The 18,112-nt window shown below is 42.5% G+C and overlaps 1 protein-coding gene across 2 annotated transcripts in view; it reads right to left on the bottom strand.

Moving 5' to 3' along the window:
• Positions 1–13,368: 13,368 nt before the first annotated feature.
• LOC140898371 (myosin-1B) overlaps positions 13,369–18,112 on the bottom strand; it is a 34,040-nt gene continuing 29,296 nt past the window's right edge. For both annotated transcript variants that reach the window (XM_073312108.2, XM_078848793.1), the window contains 5 exons: positions 17,610–17,735; positions 17,346–17,516; positions 17,157–17,261; positions 16,743–16,838; positions 13,369–13,532 (listed from right to left, as the gene is read on the bottom strand). In XM_073312108.2, the coding sequence (XP_073168209.1) occupies positions 13,380–13,532; positions 16,743–16,838; positions 17,157–17,261; positions 17,346–17,516; positions 17,610–17,735 (651 nt within the window). In that variant the 3' untranslated portion in view covers positions 13,369–13,379. The remainder of the gene's footprint in view (positions 13,533–16,742; positions 16,839–17,156; positions 17,262–17,345; positions 17,517–17,609; positions 17,736–18,112) is intronic.

The raw sequence follows: 18,112 nt of genomic DNA, 5'->3' as shown, positions 1-18,112 counted from the left end.
CCACAAAATAATTTCTAGAGCAGAACTTTTAGAAAAACATCCAACCTTGATTTAAAAATTGTCAGGGATGGAGAATCCACCACAACCTTCAGTAAATTGTTACAATAGTAATTGCTCTCACTGTTAAAAATTTACACTTTATGTCCAATCTGAATCAGTCTACCTTCAACTTCCAGGTATTGCATCATGTTAGTCCTTTCTCTGATAGACCGAAGAGCCCGTTATTAAATATATGTTCCCTTTTGTTAAGGAAAAGTTAGCACATGTGACTCCATTTTGGTTTGGGGCCCACCATTGCCTAAAAGCAAACACATCATGCATCAGGAGGCATGTTCCTTAGATACTGCATTCCTGTGAAAATCCTCCCCCTTGTCTCCAGCCTGCCTTGACTCCCAGTATCTGTTTTTTTGTCAGTCCCTAACTCCCTATCTCCTGGCCTTTGATGTGAGGCCTCCCATCCTGATAATAAAAGTTACTGATGCATGGCTTTAGGACCATGCTGTGTAATTAACATACTGGTTTAGCACGAGGAATACACCAAGCAGGGATAGGTGGTAGATAAGAAAAGGGTTTGTTTATTGGCTAAGGTTTCCAATGCACGAGGGCAACATGCTTTGCTAAAAAGTATATAACCTTTGTATAATCTGTATTTGGGGGTCCCCTCCTGGCTAGGAGGGGGGACCACGCTCGAGTGTAATAAACTTAGTGTTTTTTGGGAACTCTGCAGTTGTGGACTTTGTTTATGTGCCTCAGCCTAGATTTGAACTGTGCGTGACCTATCAGGTATAATTCGCAGCATTTGTGTGAGTGTCCTACCAGGTGTAATTCGTAACACTTTGTAGATACTACTGACTGTAAACAAGCCACCCCTTAATCTTCTCTTTTTCAAGATAAATAGATTGAGCCCTTTGAGTCTACCACTATAAGGCAGGTTTTCTAATCCTTTCATCATTCTCATGGCTTTTCTCTGAACTCTCTCCAATTAATCGTATCCTTCATAAATTGTGGGACCAGAACTGGACACAGGATTCCAGCAGTGGTGTCACCAGTGCCATATACAGAGGTAAAATAACCTCTCTATTCCTATTTGAGATTCTCCTGTTTGTGCATCCCAGGATCACGTTAGCTCTTTTGTCCATCACATCACACTGGGAGCTCATGTTCAGCTGATTATCCACCATTGTTACCCAGGGTTTTCAGAACCCAAAGCAATGGTAACTTACTTGTTTCACTCCAGGTGATGTCAGGAATAAATCAATGGGAACACAGTAATTCTGTCTGATGAAAGATTAAGACAAGTAAGCATATTATTAGGAAGAGACAGGTAATAGTAATGGGGGATTCAGTCATTAGAAACATAGATAGCTAGGTTTGCAATGATGGGGAGAACCACATGATGACTTCCCTGCTGGGTGTGAAGGTTGCGGATCTCTCAAGACATCTAGATAGACTTCTGTGTAGTGCTGGGGAGGAGCCGGTAGTTGTGGTACATGTACGTACCAGTGACATAGGGAAGGATAGGAGAGAGGTCCTGGAGGCCAAATTTAGGCTGCTAGGTAAGAAATAGAAATCCAGGAATTCCATGGTAGCATTCTCTGAAATGCTTCCAGTTCCACATGCAGGGCCAATTGGGCAGAAAGAACTGCAGGGTCCCAATGCTTGGATGATACAATGGTGTAGAGAGGAGGGGGTTTAGATTTATTAGGAACTGGGGAACCTTTTGGGAAAGGGGGAGCCTATACAGGAAGGATGGGCTCCATCTAAACCAAAATGGAAGCAGATTTCTGGCACTTAAAATAATAAAGGTTAGAGAATAGTTTTTAAAATATGGGCTGGGGTAAAGCTGACAGGTACGGAGAAGCATGTGGTTCAGACAGAGACATCCCTTAGAGGAGGATCTATTAATGGAGGTTCTCTATAATAAGGAGGAGAGTATGGAAGATAAAATACGGGTAGAAACTCATGAGAAATGGTCAAATGAAAACAAGTCCCATTCAATTACATTACATAATGGCAGACAGCTAAAAAGTGACAATTTTAAATGCTTATATACCAATGCTAGAAGTCTAGATAATAAGATGGGTGAACTACTGGATGCAAGTTATCTGGACCTGCTGATTTAAAAATATTGAACTTTGATAGCTTCTCTTTAACATCCTCCAGAGATAGTAGTGAAATGGAAAAAAGAGTTATCATCATTATATGATGAAAATGTATCATCTGTTTTTTCCCTCTAAATACAGAACAGAAATATTTATTGAACACTTCTGCCTTCTCTACATTATTAACAGTTCTAACATTTCCCTCTAGTAATGGACCAATACCATTGTCATGATTCTTTTTATGCTTAATATATTTTTAAAACTCCTTCTTATTGTCCTTATCACTGCTAACCATAGATGTCTCCTTTTGTCCCTTTGCGTCCCTTATCAATTCTCTGCAATTCCCAATTCCTGATTTATTTTCCTTACTATAATCTTCCATTTGTGTGTGTGTGTATATATATATATATATATATATATATATATATATATATATATATATATATATATAGCTGCCTTCACTTTCCCTCTAAACCAGGTCAGTTTTTTTTTAACCAGCACAAGCTTATTCCTCACTTGTAGGATTGTGGCTTTTTGGGTATATTGTAAGGTGTTCTTAAACGATTTCCAATTATCATTCACATTTTTCTCATTAAATTCTTCCTCACAACTGACTTGGCTCATAATTGTTTTCAGCTGGTCTGGACTTTATTCTGTTTGTACATTATAAATGTGATCAAGCCATGATCACTTATACCTAACCCACAATTAATTTTTAGTTCTATGATCAGTTCCTCTTTATGAATTAGGACAAGGTATAATAAAGAAATTCCCCATGTTGGCTGCAACACTTTTTGAATTAGGAAACTGTCATCTGTATTGTTTAGAAATTCAAGGATGTTTTAGTACTGGCAGCATGAAACCCCCAGCATATGTCACTCAAATTGAAGTCCTCCATGATCACACCAATGCCAGGTGCTTCAGAAGGAATGAACAGAACAGGTAATCATCAAAAAGAAAAGGAGGACTTGTGGCACCTTAGAGACTAACCAATTTATTTGAGCATAAGCTTTCGTGAGCTACAGCTCACTTCATCGGATGCATACTGTGGAAAGTGTAGAAGATCTTTTTATACACACAAAGCATGAAAAAATACCTCCCCCCACCCCACCCTCCTGCTGGTAATAGCTTATCTAAAGTGATCACTCTCCTTACAATGTGTATGATAATCAAGTTGGGCCATTTCCAGCACAAATCCAGGTTTTCTCCCCCTCCTCCCCCACAACCCACTCTCCAGCTGGTAATAGCTTATCTAAAGTGACCACTCTCCTTACAATGTGTATGATAAACAAGGTGGGCCATTTCCAGCACAAATCCAGGGTTTAACAAGAACGTCTGAGGAAGGAGTGGGGGGTTTGGAAAACAAGGGGAAATAGGTTACCTTGCATAATGACTTAGCCACTCCCAGTCTCTCTTCAAGCCTAAGTTAATTGTATCCAATTTGCAAATGAATTCCAATTCAGCAGTCTCTCGCTGGAGTCTGGATTTGAAGTTTTTCTGTTGCAATATCTCAACTTTCATGTCCGTAATCGCATGACCAGAGAGATTGAAGTGTTCTCTGACTGGTTTATGAATGTTATAATTCTTGACATCTGATTTGTGTCCATTTATTCTTTTACGTAGAGACTGTCCAGTTTGACCAATGTACATGGCAGAGGGGCATTGCTGGCACATGATGGCATAGATCACATTGGTGGATGTGCAGGTGAACGAGCCTCTGATAGTGTGGCTGATGTGATTAGGCCCTGCGATGGTGTCCCCTGAATAGATGTGGCACAGTTGGCAACGGGCTTTGATGCAAGGATAGGTTCCTGGATTAGTGGTTCTGTTGTGTGGTATGCGGTTGTTGGTGACTATTTGCTTCAGGTTGGGGGGCTGTCTGCTTCTCTTCACTTTGCTTCTCTACAAAAGACAAAGGACACTAAACTTTCTAAACTACTACATGCCATAAGGCGCCACAGCAATGGTTCCCTCAGCCCACCCAGCAATATGGTTAACCTATCCAACTATACTCTTAGCCCAGCAGAAGAATCTGTCCTATCTCGGGGCCTCTCCTTCTGCCCCTCCACCCCCACGAACATGATACAGTTCTGTGGTGACCTAGAATCCTATTTTCGACGTCTCCGACTCAAGGAATATTTCCAACACACCTCTGAACAACATACTAACCCACAGAGACCTCCTTACCAACACTACAAAAAGAAGGATTCTGGGTGGACGCCCCTTGATGGTCGAAACAACAGACTGGACTTCTACATAGAGTGCTTCCGCCGACGTGCACAGGCTGAAATTGTGGAAAAGCAGCATCACTTACCCCACAACCTCAGCCGTGCGGAACACAATGCCATCCACAGCCTCAGAAACAGCTCAGACATCATAATCAAAAAGGCTGACAAAGGAGGTGCTATTGTCATCATGAATAGGTCGGAATATGAACAAGAGGCTGCTAGGCAGCTCTCCAACACCACTTTCTACAAGCCATTACCCTCTGATCCCACTGAGAGTTACCAAAAGAAACTACAGCATTTGCTCAAGAAACTCCCTGAAAAAGCACAAGATCAAATCTGCACAGACACACCCCTGGAACCCCGACCTGGGATATTCTATCTGCTACCCAAGATCCATAAACCTGGAAATCCTGGGTGCCCCATCATCTCAGGCATTGGCACCCTGACAGCAGGATTATCTGGCTATGTAGACTCCCTCCTCAGGCCCTACGCTACCAGCACTCCCAGCTACCTTCGAGACACCACTGACTTTCTGAGGAAACTACAATCCATTGGTGATCTTCCTGATAACACCATCCTGGCCACTATGGATGTAGAAGCCCTCTACACCAACATTCCACACAAAGATGGATTACAAGCCGTCAGGAACAGTATCCCCGATAATGTCACGGCAAACCTGGTGGCTGAACTTTGTGACTTTGTCCTTACCCATAACTATTTCACATTTGGAGACAATGTATACCTTCAAATCAGCGGCACTGCTATGGGTACCTGCATGGCCCCACAGTATGCCAACATTTTTATGGCTGACTTAGAACAACGCTTCCTCAGATCTCGTCCCCTAACGCCCCTACTCTACTTGCGCTATATTGATGATATCTTCATCATCTGGACCCATGGAAAAGAAGCCCTTGAGGAATTCCACCATGATTTCAACAATTTCCATCCCACCATCAACCTCAGCCTGGTCCAGTCCACACAAGAGATCCACTTCGTGGACACTACAGTGCTAATAAACGATGGTCACATAAACACCACCCTATATCGGAAACCTACTGACCACTATTCCTACCTACATGCCTCCAGTTTTCACCCTGACCACACCACATGATCCATTGTCTACAGCCAAGCTCTACGATACAATCACATTTGCTCCAACCCCTCAGACAGAGACAAACACCTACAAGATCTCTATCAAGCATTCTTACAACTACAATACCCACCTGCGGAAGTGAAGAAACAGATTGATAGAGCCAGAAGAGTTCCCAGAAGTCACCTACTACAGGACAGGCCTAACAAGGAAAATAACAGAACGCCACTAGCTGTCACCTTCAGCCCCCAACTAAAACCCCTCCAACGCATTATTAAGGATCTACAACCTATCCTGAAGGATGACCCAACACTCTCACAAATCTTGGGATACAGGCCAGTCCTTGCCTACAGACAGCCCCCCAACCTGAAGCAAATACTCACCAGCAACCACATACCACACAACAGAACCACTAATCCAGGAACCTATCCTTGCAACAAAACCCGTTGCCAACTGTGCCCACATATCTATTCAGGAGACACCATCACAGGGCCTAATCACATCAGTCACACTATCAGAGGCTCGTTCACCTGCACATCCACCAATGTGATCTATGCCATCATGTGCCAGCAATGCCCCTCTGCCATGTACATTGGTCAAACTGGACAGTCTCTACGTAAAAGAATAAATGGACACAAATCAGATGTCAGAAATTATAACATTCATAAACCACTCGGAGAACACTTCAATCTCTCTGGTCACGCAATTACAGACATGAAAGTTGCGATATTACAACAGAAAAACTTCAAATCCAGACTCCAGCGAGAGACTGCTGAATTGGAATTCATTTGCAAATTGGATACAATTAACTTAGGCTTGAAGAGAGACTGGGAGTGGCTAAGTCATTATGCAAGGTAACCTATTTCCCCTTGTTTTCCAAACCTCCTTCCTCAGATGTTCTTGTTAAACCCTGGATTTGTGCTGGAAATGGCCCACCTTGTTTATCATACACATTGTAAGGAGAGTGGTCACTTTAGATAAGCTATTACCAGCTGGAGAGTGGGTTGTGGGGGGGGGAGAAAACCTGGATTTGTGCTGGAAATGGCCCAACTTGATTATCATACACATTGTAAGGAGAGTAATCACTTTAGATAAGCTATTACCAACAGGAGAGTGGGGTGGGGGGAGGTATTTTTTCATGCTTTGTGTGTATAAAAAGATCTTCTACACTTTCCACAGTATGCATCCGATGAAGTGAGCTGTAGCTCATGAAAGCTTATGCTCAAATAAATTGGTTAGTCTCTAAGGTGCCACAAGTACTCCTTTTCTTTTTGCGAATACAGACTAACACGGCTGTTACTCTGAAACCGGTAATCATCAAGTGACCCATTTCCTCTTTTTACTTTCCTCTTTTATTTTTAGTTTAACCTCCTCCAGACTACTCTAGCCAGCCTGTCCCTGAAGAGCCCCCTTCTACTGAGGAGGAGGCCATCCAAACTATACAGCCCCCTCTCTGCATAGAATGTGGACCGATATTCCACAAAACCAAAACCTCCACTCTACAGCACTTACTTAGCCAGCAGTTCACTTCTAGAATCTTCTGCGTTCTGTCTTCCTTCACTCATGGGACAAGAAAGATGCCAGAGAAGATTGTTTGGGCATTCTTCTTCAGCATGCTTCCCAGTTCCCTGAAGTGATCTACTATTTTCAAGACATCCCACAGTGCAGCATCACCTGTGCCAATGTTAACTGTCACCAATGGATACTTGCCCTTTGACTTCAGAACCCTATCTAATCTTAAAGTGACATCTCATGTCTTGGCTCCAGAAAGGCAGCACACTGTCCTGTTGTCCACCTATCCTTTGCAAAATGTTATTTTGATTCTTTTTAGTATTGAATCTCCAACAATGATCATCTGTCTCCCTTGCACAGCTAGAGAACACTTTGTAAGCAAGTTTGATTGCTTTACAGGTTGGGCTAAGCTGCAATCCACAGATATGTCTTGTACATACCTCCATTCCCTTGGGTATGCTGGATTTTGAGAGGTATCTTCCATGGTTTCCATGCTGGGGGCCTGGTATCAGTTTTAAACTTCCAGATGTTTGGAATTCTTCCTGATCCTCTTCTCTCTGGTGGCCACAGCCTGCCCAAACTTCATCTGTCTGCAGCAGCGTAGAATGCCACTGTGACCTCTTGCTTTTGGTGTTTATAAACTGCCAGGCCTCCTCTCTAATTTCCTTTCTCTCCAATTCCTTGATGGCCAGCTCCATTCTTCATTGAACCTAGGGTTCTGGGGTTTCCTGAACATGGCTGTCTAGGAACTCTTCAGGTACTCTGATTCTCAAGAATGTCTCAACTTGCCCTTCTAATCCATAAGCCTTTTCCTCCAGCACACCCATCAACTTACACTTCATGCACAGGAAATCCGTTCTGGCTTCAAGCAGGAAAAAGAACATGGCACATCCTTTGCAGGTCACCACCGCTGGCCATTGTGATATCACACGTAGTGGAAGGAAAGCATTTCCCACGATTGCTCTAAACTCCCTCTGAAACTCTCCTGTTAGCTACCTCTTTCCGTGGTTCTGGAGTATGTCTAGCAAGTGACTTTTTATACCAATTCTTCCCTGCTTAGCTCAGCTCAGCTCTGCCCCTTACCACCCAAGAATGATTAACTGCTCAGAGACTCCAAACAGCTGGACTGATCAAAGCTCCAAGGTTTAGAGCCTCACAGTCTTTAGCAAGGCACCCTGCTTATGCTGGGGCCCATGGTACACCTCCATAGCCTGTACACAGAGAACAACAAGAAGTCAACCAAACAACTCACCCGACAGACCACTCACCAAGTCCTGCTAGCTCCAAGCACAGAGTTTGCAGTTACTCCCTCCAAAACTATCCTGTTAGCTGCCACTGTTAAGATCCTTGGGATGAAAAACAAATTGGGAAAAGTCCATCCTGGGATGCACATTACGTGGCCTGTAGAAGACCTGGTAATCTAAACTCCACACATACATGCCAGAGCTCAGGACAGTATGCTGGGCCCCCAAGGCCTTCTTCCCATCATTGTAACATCAAGAAGTGCAAGTTCTGACAAACAACACTACGGCTATGTACTACATAAATACACAGGGAGGAGCAAATTCACTTAAAAGCGATGAAGCTGTTGCTGTAGTATCCAAAACACTGGATATACCCCATAGCTCTCCACTTAGCAGGGAAACAGAATGTGCAACAGACTCATTAAACAGAAGAACACAAGGCCAAAATGAGTGGTCCTAAAACAAGCAGTAATTGCTCCTCTATAGATGGGGACATCCAGAAACAGACCTCTGTGTGTCCTGGGCAAACATCAAATGTTCCTTATATTGCACCAAATCAGGAAGTGAAAAGAACTCCCTATCAGACACATTCCTCATGACTTGGAGTTCACACTTCCTGTATGCCTGCCCCCCAATACCTCTGATCCCCAATGTCATATGGAAGATTAGGACAGATAGGGCAAACTGCATGTGTCCTCATGTCCTCCATGTGGGGACTGACTAGCTAAGCAGCAGTTCTGCAGAAAAGGACCTGGGGATTACAGTGGATGAGAAGCTGGAACAGTGTGCCCTTTTTGCCAAGAAGGCTAACGGCATATCGGCCTGCATTCGTAGGAGCATTGCCAGCAGTTCAAGGGAAGTGATTATTCCCCTCTAGTCAGCACTGGTGAGGCCACATCCGGAGGATTGCATCCAGTTTTAGGCCCCCCACTACAGAAAGCATGTGGGCAAATTGGAGAGAGTCCAGTGGTACAGAGAAGGGCAGGAAGAATGATTAGGGGTATGGAACAGCTTCCATGTGAGGAGAGATTCAAAAGACTGGGACTGTTCATCTTAGAAAAGAAGTGACTAAGGGGGATATGGTAGAGATATATAAAATCAGGAATGATATGGAGAAAGCAAATAGGTAAATGTTATTTATCCCTTCAAATAACACAAGAACCAGGGGTCACCCAATAAAATTATTAGGCAGCAGGTTTAAAACAAACATAAGGAAGTATTTCTTCACACAACACACAATCAACCTGTTGAAACTCATTGCGAAGGCCAAAGTATAACTGGGTTCAAAAAAGAATTAGCAAAGTTCCTGGCGGATAGGTTCATCAATTACTCCTGGGGGGATTCTGCGCCCATGCGGTAGAGCAGAAGTCAGATGGCCCACATTTTTCTGTACCCCCCATGCAGAAAAACACACAAAAAGTCTGCCGGGGGACACGCGCTTCTTCCCCAGTAGCCCAAGCAGTGCGTCTGTTCCAGCATTCCTGGAGCAGCCTCAGAGATGGGGGGCAGAGAGGGTGGCTGGGCATGCGTCTGCGTGATCAGTGTTGGGGGGGCGGGGTCTGGGCATATCTGCATGCCAAGAAGGAAGAGAGACTGCATGCATGCCATCCTGGCATGTAAGGATAGGGCTTTTTATTATGCACGAGGCAGGTTAAAGGCACAAATGAAGCAGCCTGCCTGAGTTAATTGGTCTCATTCTCTGAGGCACAAATGTAGCACCCTGACTGTGTAGTAAAGTTGTTAAACTTGCTGTTGATGGTTAATTGATCTCATTCTCTGAAGCAAAAATGTAGCAGCATGCCTATTGTTCTTATTGTTAGTTAGCTGTTCCCATTCTCAGTCAGTTCCCCCAAGAGCATTAAAACCTGTGAAAGTTTTAAGGCCCCTACATTGTCTTAGGAGTCTTAGGGCTTGTCTACACTTACATTTTATAGTAAGAATCACCCCCCTGAGCGCAGCAAGTCTGAGCGCTTTAAAGCACTAGTGTGAACAGGCTCTGAGCACTGGGAGTGGAGATGAATTACCAGGAGCGCTGGGAGAGCTCCCGTGCGACCACACTCGCCCTTCAAAGCACTGTGGCGGGATCATCCCCACAACAGCGCTTTGCAGTTTCCAGGGTAGCCATGCCATTATTATAAATGACAGTAAGGCAATCCTCAGCTAGGAAGATCCATGTGCTTTTTCATTTTTTTTCCTGTGCCAAAGAGGCACTATGGGGTTTGATTACAGCTCAGGATTTATTTTACTTACCCATTCAAAAAAAAGACTTTGAGGGCAAATAAAACATTTACCAATCAGTTAATAAAATGTCAGGACAATCATTACAAAACACTTCCCAAAGTAACCAGCCAGGTCCAGGAAAATGATTAGTTAAACTGTATGACTTTCATGTGTGAAAGTCTGAGTAATTTAAAATAGCATTCTGCTTTATTTATTTATTTGTTTGTTTGTTTGTTTATTTATTTTGCAGTTTGGTGTTCTGTAATGTAATTTAAATGAAAATCTAGGATTATAACTGGAATGCAGGGCATTAGTTACCAAGTGTTTGTAACTTCACTTTCATGTATTTAGGAAATGCTGAATAGTTATTGTGACTTTTTTCTGTATTGTAGTTTAAATAAATTATAAAACAATTGAAACTGATGTGATTATATTGCATTATTTTGACAAACAAAATATGCAGAATTTTGAATTTTCTGGTGCAGAATTTTGATTAATTGTTTTTGGCGCAGAATCCCCCCAGGAGTAATCAATGGCTATTAACTAAGGTGGTCAGGGATGCAACCCCATCCTCGGAATGTCCCTAACCCTCTGACTGCCAGAAGCTGACCCTGTATGACAGGGGATGAATCACTCAATAATTGCTCGGTTCTGTTCATTCCCTCTGAAGCACCTGGCACTGGCCACTTTCAGAAGACAAAAAGACAAGAAACTAGGCTAGATGGACAGTTCTTATGACAGTACACAAATTAAAAGGACAAAAACCGACTGGTCAGTAAAAGAAGAGCAATAATGTTCACAAACACAAAATAAAGAAAGATGATGATGACCAAAACTTACTCAAGATGACTGATTGATGACTGAACAGAAAAAGAAGTACAGGGCCAATCGCATACAAGAAAAAGAAGGACAATGACGACCAACTGAACAAAAACAGAATAACCCCAATGACTGGTTGCAGAAAAAGGAGGAGGATGACAATAACCACCAAAAGAAGAAAGGCTATGACAATGAAGATGACCAAGCATGAAAGGCTAGAGAAAGACAATCAATAAAAGGACAAGGATGACAACGATGACTGAATACAAAATAGAAAATTATATTGGTGACAGGCCACAAAAAGAAGAATAAAAAAGCATAATTTTGACCACTAAGCAGAAAAAGAAGAGAGAAAGGTGACTGGAAACTTTAGTGAATCATCATGGAGGTTTCTGACTGTGACATGGAGTGGGAAGGCAAAATGCATTCTGCTATAATTGTATAAAGCTCGGACTTTTCAAGAGTGCAATGATAGTGGTATGATCTTGTATTTCCTAGTTTGTGTGATTTTGACTTGGCTGCCATTTGTCCCTTGGAACTTTAATTGTTTTCTAAGGAATTTTTTGTGTAATTTTTGTAATATTCGATATTTGAACTACATTGTGTTGCTATTAGTGAGGACCACTGAAGTGTTGCTGAATGGTTTATAAAGCACTTGTTATTGTTTATTAGGCAAGGGAGAGCTACTATAACTTTGCATTATTGCATTAGGGTTGTCTGGACATCATGTTGGTAACCCTGGTTGGTTACTGTTGATTTTTTTGCAGTAAGGATGATATAGAGTTGTGAGTGGGTTTGGGTGTGTATGTGTGAGAAGATGATGAATGTAGCTATATGGCCTTATGCTTTATTTTGTCATTTTTGTGGTTTTGAGCTGGACATAAATTACCCGTAACAACCTGAAACAGTTTGTAGCAATTTTTTCTGTATTCTGTTTGAATTTTGCTGGATTCTTTATGTTTTAAAAGTGAAGACACTGTAAAGAGGACACAGAGACCAACTGTAAAGTTTCAAGTTGCCCACATGTGGTCCACCAGGCTGCTCCTCATGTAGCCATCCCCATCACAAGTTTGGCCAATAAATATGGATTGGTCAGACTGAGACTCTCAGGTAATTTGCTGTCTGGGTCTGTTGCACTTTTTCACATGACATTGCATTGTGATATCATTCAGTTTCTCTCCACTGTCCCCCTTAGGTGTCTTTTGACATTATTTCCTACAAGAAAATATCTGTTCTCTACTTTTATCCAGACGTGTTAGATTTCAGCCCATTGAATCTCATTTTGTTATTCCCTGCCCATATTTCTAACCGTCCCAATCCTTTTGTATTGTAATGCCTCCCACATCAGTATCCTGTGTAAAATTCCATTTACCCCATCTCTCAGTCATGAATAATCATGTTTAATAAAATCAGGTCTTACACTAATCTCTGTGACTCCTCACCAGATACCTCCCCTTCCCAAAGTTACCAGTGTATAGCATCATGCTGCACTGCGTCAAATGCCACACTAAAATGGAGAATTACTGCATTTTTGCCTCTAATGCCTCTAACCTTATTAAAAAATTCAATCATATTTGTTTGGCATTCACTTGTACTCTATCATCTGTGCTGCTTATTATTATTGCACAGCAAATTCATATCCTTTAGATGTTTGCAAATTTTTAAAAAATATATTTATTCCATTGTTTTGGAGAAAATTATATTTTGCTTACCAGATGGTAATTGTCAGGAAATTTTCCATCATATTTTAAAGCAAAACTGTCTGTATAATTCTATCTCGAGTGCTGCTTGAAACGGCTTGAAAGAATAAAGCCATAAATTATCTCAGAGGGCTTTGGCATCTTTCTCCACACAAGAGGTCTGATTCATTCAATTGACAGGAGTTCTGAAGCTAAAATCTGTGGAATTATTTGAAAATTTAGGGATAAGTATTCAATTTATGTTTGATTGTGCAAATGTATCTTGTAAATGTACAAACCTTAATAAAACTCCAAAGCTAATGAGTACAACACAAAAGCCACTTCTGGTTCTTTGTATGCAAAGCTCTCTATAATCTTTATTTACTAGACACTGAGGACAGAATAAACAATAATTACAAAGCAAAGTGATGGAGAGATTCACATTTTGTGCATTTCTTCAGTCACTTTGCAGCATGGAGACATCCTCACTCTTCTCCTTCAATCTTCTTGTGAACCTCTCGGCTTTTCACCCGGAGCTTATTGACCTGGGACTCTGCAATGTCAGCCCGCTCCTCAGCCTCTTCCAGCTCGTGCTGGATCTTGCGGAACTTGGTGAGGTTGACATTGGATAGTTCCTCCTGTGGATGGAGAGAGAGTTGTAAACCAAAGGTCTGAGGGTTCCCCTTTCCCTACATTTGGGACTTAATAGGATGTGCTTGTTTGCTGAGGGGACGGGGAAAGCCCAGACTGTTACCCACTTATCATTTCATATCTAAAATCTAAGCACAGACCTTCACACTCTTGCCCTTTTCTAATTCTTTTTTCAAAGAATCACTAAAAACTAACTGAAAATAGATTTCTAAACATTTTGGAGGGATTTTTCTTTAGGTTTATACATTCATTTATAACTCCTTTTTCCTAATCAGGCCACATTAATGCAGTAGTATATATTATTTTAAATACAGATAAATGACAGTAAACACATATTTGTTACCAACAATATGCTTGGTGATAAATACAGAAATGAAAGCATCCAATTTAGGAAAGCGACAGCATTCTAGTTTGTGAGTCTTTCAGGTCAGCAATTCCACAGGCTTAGAGTTCAGGGTTAGACAATCAGAAATTATTCTTCCTCATAACAAAAAACTTGGGACACACCCAGCTTCTACCAACTGTAATGAGATGCCCCATTCAAAGGGAGAGGGGAAGAAGGTGGCATTGAATTAATGGAGCTTGTACGGTATTAGAGGCTCTCTAACCCTATCACATAGGGAATCAAGCAAGAGATGTACATTTTCACTGTGTGTGTGCATGTATTATATAGAAAGACAATGCTAGTAGTTTAATTGTAATGTGAATTTATTATAAGGGGGTTTCTCCATCCCATGAGTACAGAAACCCTGACCATGGGCAATGAGTTACCACAAACTGGCAGGGCTAGTATCAACTGAGCTCAGTCTGCTGGTGGGGCTTGGCCCTGCTAGTTGGTATGAGCATATCCGACATTCGACATTGGTGAGGCCTCATCTGGAGTACTGTGTCCAGTTTTGGGCCGCACACTTCAAGAAGGATGTGGATAAATTGGAGAGAGTCCAGCGAAGGGCAACAAAAATGATTAGGGGACTGGAACACATGAGTTATGAGGAGAGGCTGAGGGAGCTGGGATTGTTTAGCCTGCAGAAGAGAAGAATGAGGGGGGATTTGATAGCTGCTTTCAACTTCCTGAAAGGGGGTTCCAAAGAGGATGGCTCTAGACTGTTCTCAATGGTAGCAGATGACAGAACGAGGAGTAATGGTCTCAAGTTGCAGTGGGGGAGGTTTAGATTGGATATTAGGAAAAACTTTTTCACTAAGAGGGTGGTGAAACACTGGAATGAGTTACCTAGGGAGGTGGTAGAATCTCCTTCCTTAGAGGTTTTTAAGGTCAGGCTTGACAAAGCCCTGGCTGGGATGATTTAACTGGGAATTGGTCCTGCTTTGAGCAGGGGGTTGGACTAGATGACCTTCTGGGGTCCCTTCCAACCCTGATATTCTATGATTCTATGATTCTATGATCCCTTCCCCAGAAGGCTTTCTCTTGGGGTTGGGATTCAGTGGCCCCTTTTTGACGGTTCCCCAAAAACTGGGAGATGGGGAATGTAGCCAGACACCCACTGAAGCCAGTGGGCTGGGAGCAGAGAGGTCATCGGGTCCCCCAGAAGTGCCCTGTGGTCAGGGGGAACTGGGACCTGGGAGTAGGTGTGAGACATGGGACAGAAAGCAGCACATCAACATGGGTCATGGGACATCATACCAAGAAGGGTAGAGGCAAGACATGGGGTAAATAGGGGTAGGGCCATTGGGGGGCAGCATTTGGGGTTAACGGGGAGCAGCAGTACATTGGGAGAGAGGCAGCAAATGGGGGAACAAACTCTGTATACATCAGCAATCTGTATCAGTTAGTCACCAAAACCATGGCCACAGTCAAAGCAAAAGCTTTTAAGAAGTCAAATCAGCATGATCAAAATGGCCAGCTAAGTTTAATCACTCTCTTCCTCTTCTCCTCCCACCCCAGCTCAATTTAAAAGAATCAGTGGAGTTCTATTAATTATATAATTATATACATTAATATAATGAGCAGAGGGATGCTGCTCTTCTCTTTGGTGAAGAGATCCCTGTGAAAGACTTGGAAAACACCAATATTATTTTATGACCATTATATGTTCATCTGTTTGTTTGGTTGTGTTTGTGTTGGTTGCTATATGATTACTAAAGGGTTAAACCAGGCCTGGCTCACATGTAAGCAGGATGAGTTTCAGCACCATTCACCAGTACTTAAAGTGGGTGTCAGTTCCTTTGAAGTTTCCCTCTAATCATGCTGAGTTCAACATCCTGGCTTGGTACAGAGGAGTGGGTAATCCAGACAGGAAACTGAGGCATTAGGGCTTAGGAGTCGGGTGGGGGGGAGGAACTGAGCAACGGCAGCACAGGGAAAGAGGGTGACACAGGGACTGTGGGAAATCAGGCTGTGCCCACTCCTATGCCTAGAAAAGGGGGTGTCTGGATAAGCTGAGCCTATGTACGTTTTGGGTAACACAGCTCTGCGTGTAGACTGTTGCGTTAATAACCATTTGCTCTTGTTACTTTGTGTTCTTTCTGCTGAGATTAAACAATATATTGTTTTGAAAAGGCTGTTTTCTGTCCTTTGTGTTTGCACCGATCACAGCTCCTAAAGAGAAGACTTGCAAGGCAGCTGACTGGGTCAGGCCTGATGAAGAATCTGTTGGTTGCATTACTGTACCCTGGGACCCAGTCTGGGAGCAGGAGAATCTTGCAATTCTGCTGCAGAAAGGTGAAGTTTCAAGGCCTGTCAAGGGGATTGCACTCAGACAGAGCACAAGGGGTCAAAGGTGCAGTTAGCCCTGAACTGTGACAGTTCAACAGCTGTGACATCCGAGAAGATTCCCAACCAGCCTATCAGAACATAAGTTTGAACTAAAAAAAAAAATCCATATCCCCACCTCATGTATTTCAAGTAAAAGAGGTAAAATAGCTGCTTCCTCATCTCTTGATCCTACGTGATTTGTAGTAGCAAACAGAGCCTGCATCTCCAACCACGTCTAAGTGACATGTGCAGATCAGGTAGTGTGTCACTATGGAATTATGAAAACTGTTAAACTTAGTCAGATCTTTTATTAACCTAGAGAAACAGTCAGAGTTCCTCAGTAAGCTCTGCACCCGTAAGTATTTGTTAATGAAAGCCAAGCATTTTTACCAAAGGAGACTTAGAAAAGGTGTATTCTGACATCCCTAAAGCATTCTGCAATATCAAAAGGATGCATATCCTCCCTCCTCAGAACGATACTTACAGATTCCTCAGCTTGTCTCTTGTAAGCTTTCACTTTCAGTTGTAGTTTGTCTACCAGATCCTGGAGCCTGAAAACATTCTTGCGGTCTTCCTCAGTCTAGGAACAGTTTGTAATGGAAAAGAGTCATTTCATTTCCAAATTATTTGTCTATTTCCTTCATATTATATAGTGAAAGCAATGTTCCATATAATACATTTTGATAAGTATATAAGATGGATAATAAAGATTATAATGGATATTTTAACTTTCTCTTTCAAATGATTTCCTGGTGAACTCTTTGTTTTTCCATAGAATTACTGTTAACTGTCTTACTGTTTGAAAAGGATAATAAAAATTGCCCCCTGCAGGTTCAGGTACAAACAATTTGTGCTCCCCGGAGAAGGATGTGACAGCACAAAGGGCCTCCCTCCTTACCTGATAGGTCAGTTCCTTTACTCTTCTCTCATACTTGCGCATACCCTTGATAGCATCAGCACTGCGTTTCTGCTCATTGTCAACCTCACCTTCCAGCTCACGCACCTGAAATGAGAAACGGATCATTGAGTTTCATTGTGACTACACATAGGAAATGCTCCTAATTGCACAAATGTGGGGAATACGCACTCTGGCTTCCAGTTTCTGGATTTGCTTCTTGCCACCCTTCAGTGCCAGCTGCTCTGCCTCATCCAGACGGAGCTGCAGGTCCTTCACCGTCTGGTCCAGGTTCTTCTTCATTCTTTCCAGGTGAGCGCTGGTGTCCTGCTCCTTCTTCAGCTCCTCCGCCATCATGGCCGCCTAGTGAGTAAAGAAAGGAAACCGGTCCAGAAAACCAGCCATTTCAGGTGCAAACACGGCCATGTTCTCCAAAGAAAGGTGCCTTCAACTCACATCAGTGATTGCCTTCTTGGCCTTCTCTTCTGCATTACGCGCTTCCTGAATTGTCTCCTCCATTTCACTCTGGATTTGGGAAATGTCTGTTTCCAGCTTCTTCTTCGTGTTGATCAGGCTGGTGTTCTGTTTAATAACAATAGATAAGACGTGGTTACAGTTAGTCCCAAAATATCGACTCTGGAGCATGGACTGAATATTTGTGTTTAATGTACAGGTTACTATTAACATTTTACTGCTGCAGAACTCTCCTCCAAATGTATCATCGCTGCAGGACATTGACAGCTAGTCAGTGATGTGCTGTGAATATTTTAAGAGCTCTCACTAACATTACCTCCTGCCCTCCCAGCTTGTGACAAACACTATGTGCCAATTGTAAATCTGGCCCATTCCATAACAAAATAATCACTGTGTAGAAATACTTCCTGAGCCCCAGGGGATGGCAGAGATGACTTAAAAGTATCCAATGATGGAAACTGTATAAGAGGCAGGAAAGCCACACC

This window comes from Lepidochelys kempii, chromosome 14 (genome assembly GCF_965140285.1).
Source record: "Lepidochelys kempii isolate rLepKem1 chromosome 14, rLepKem1.hap1, whole genome shotgun sequence".
In the NCBI taxonomy this organism is placed as follows: Eukaryota; Metazoa; Chordata; order Testudines; family Cheloniidae; genus Lepidochelys; species Lepidochelys kempii.
Note: the sequence above shows the minus strand (reverse complement) of the source record. Positions and strands in the feature narration are given on the sequence as shown.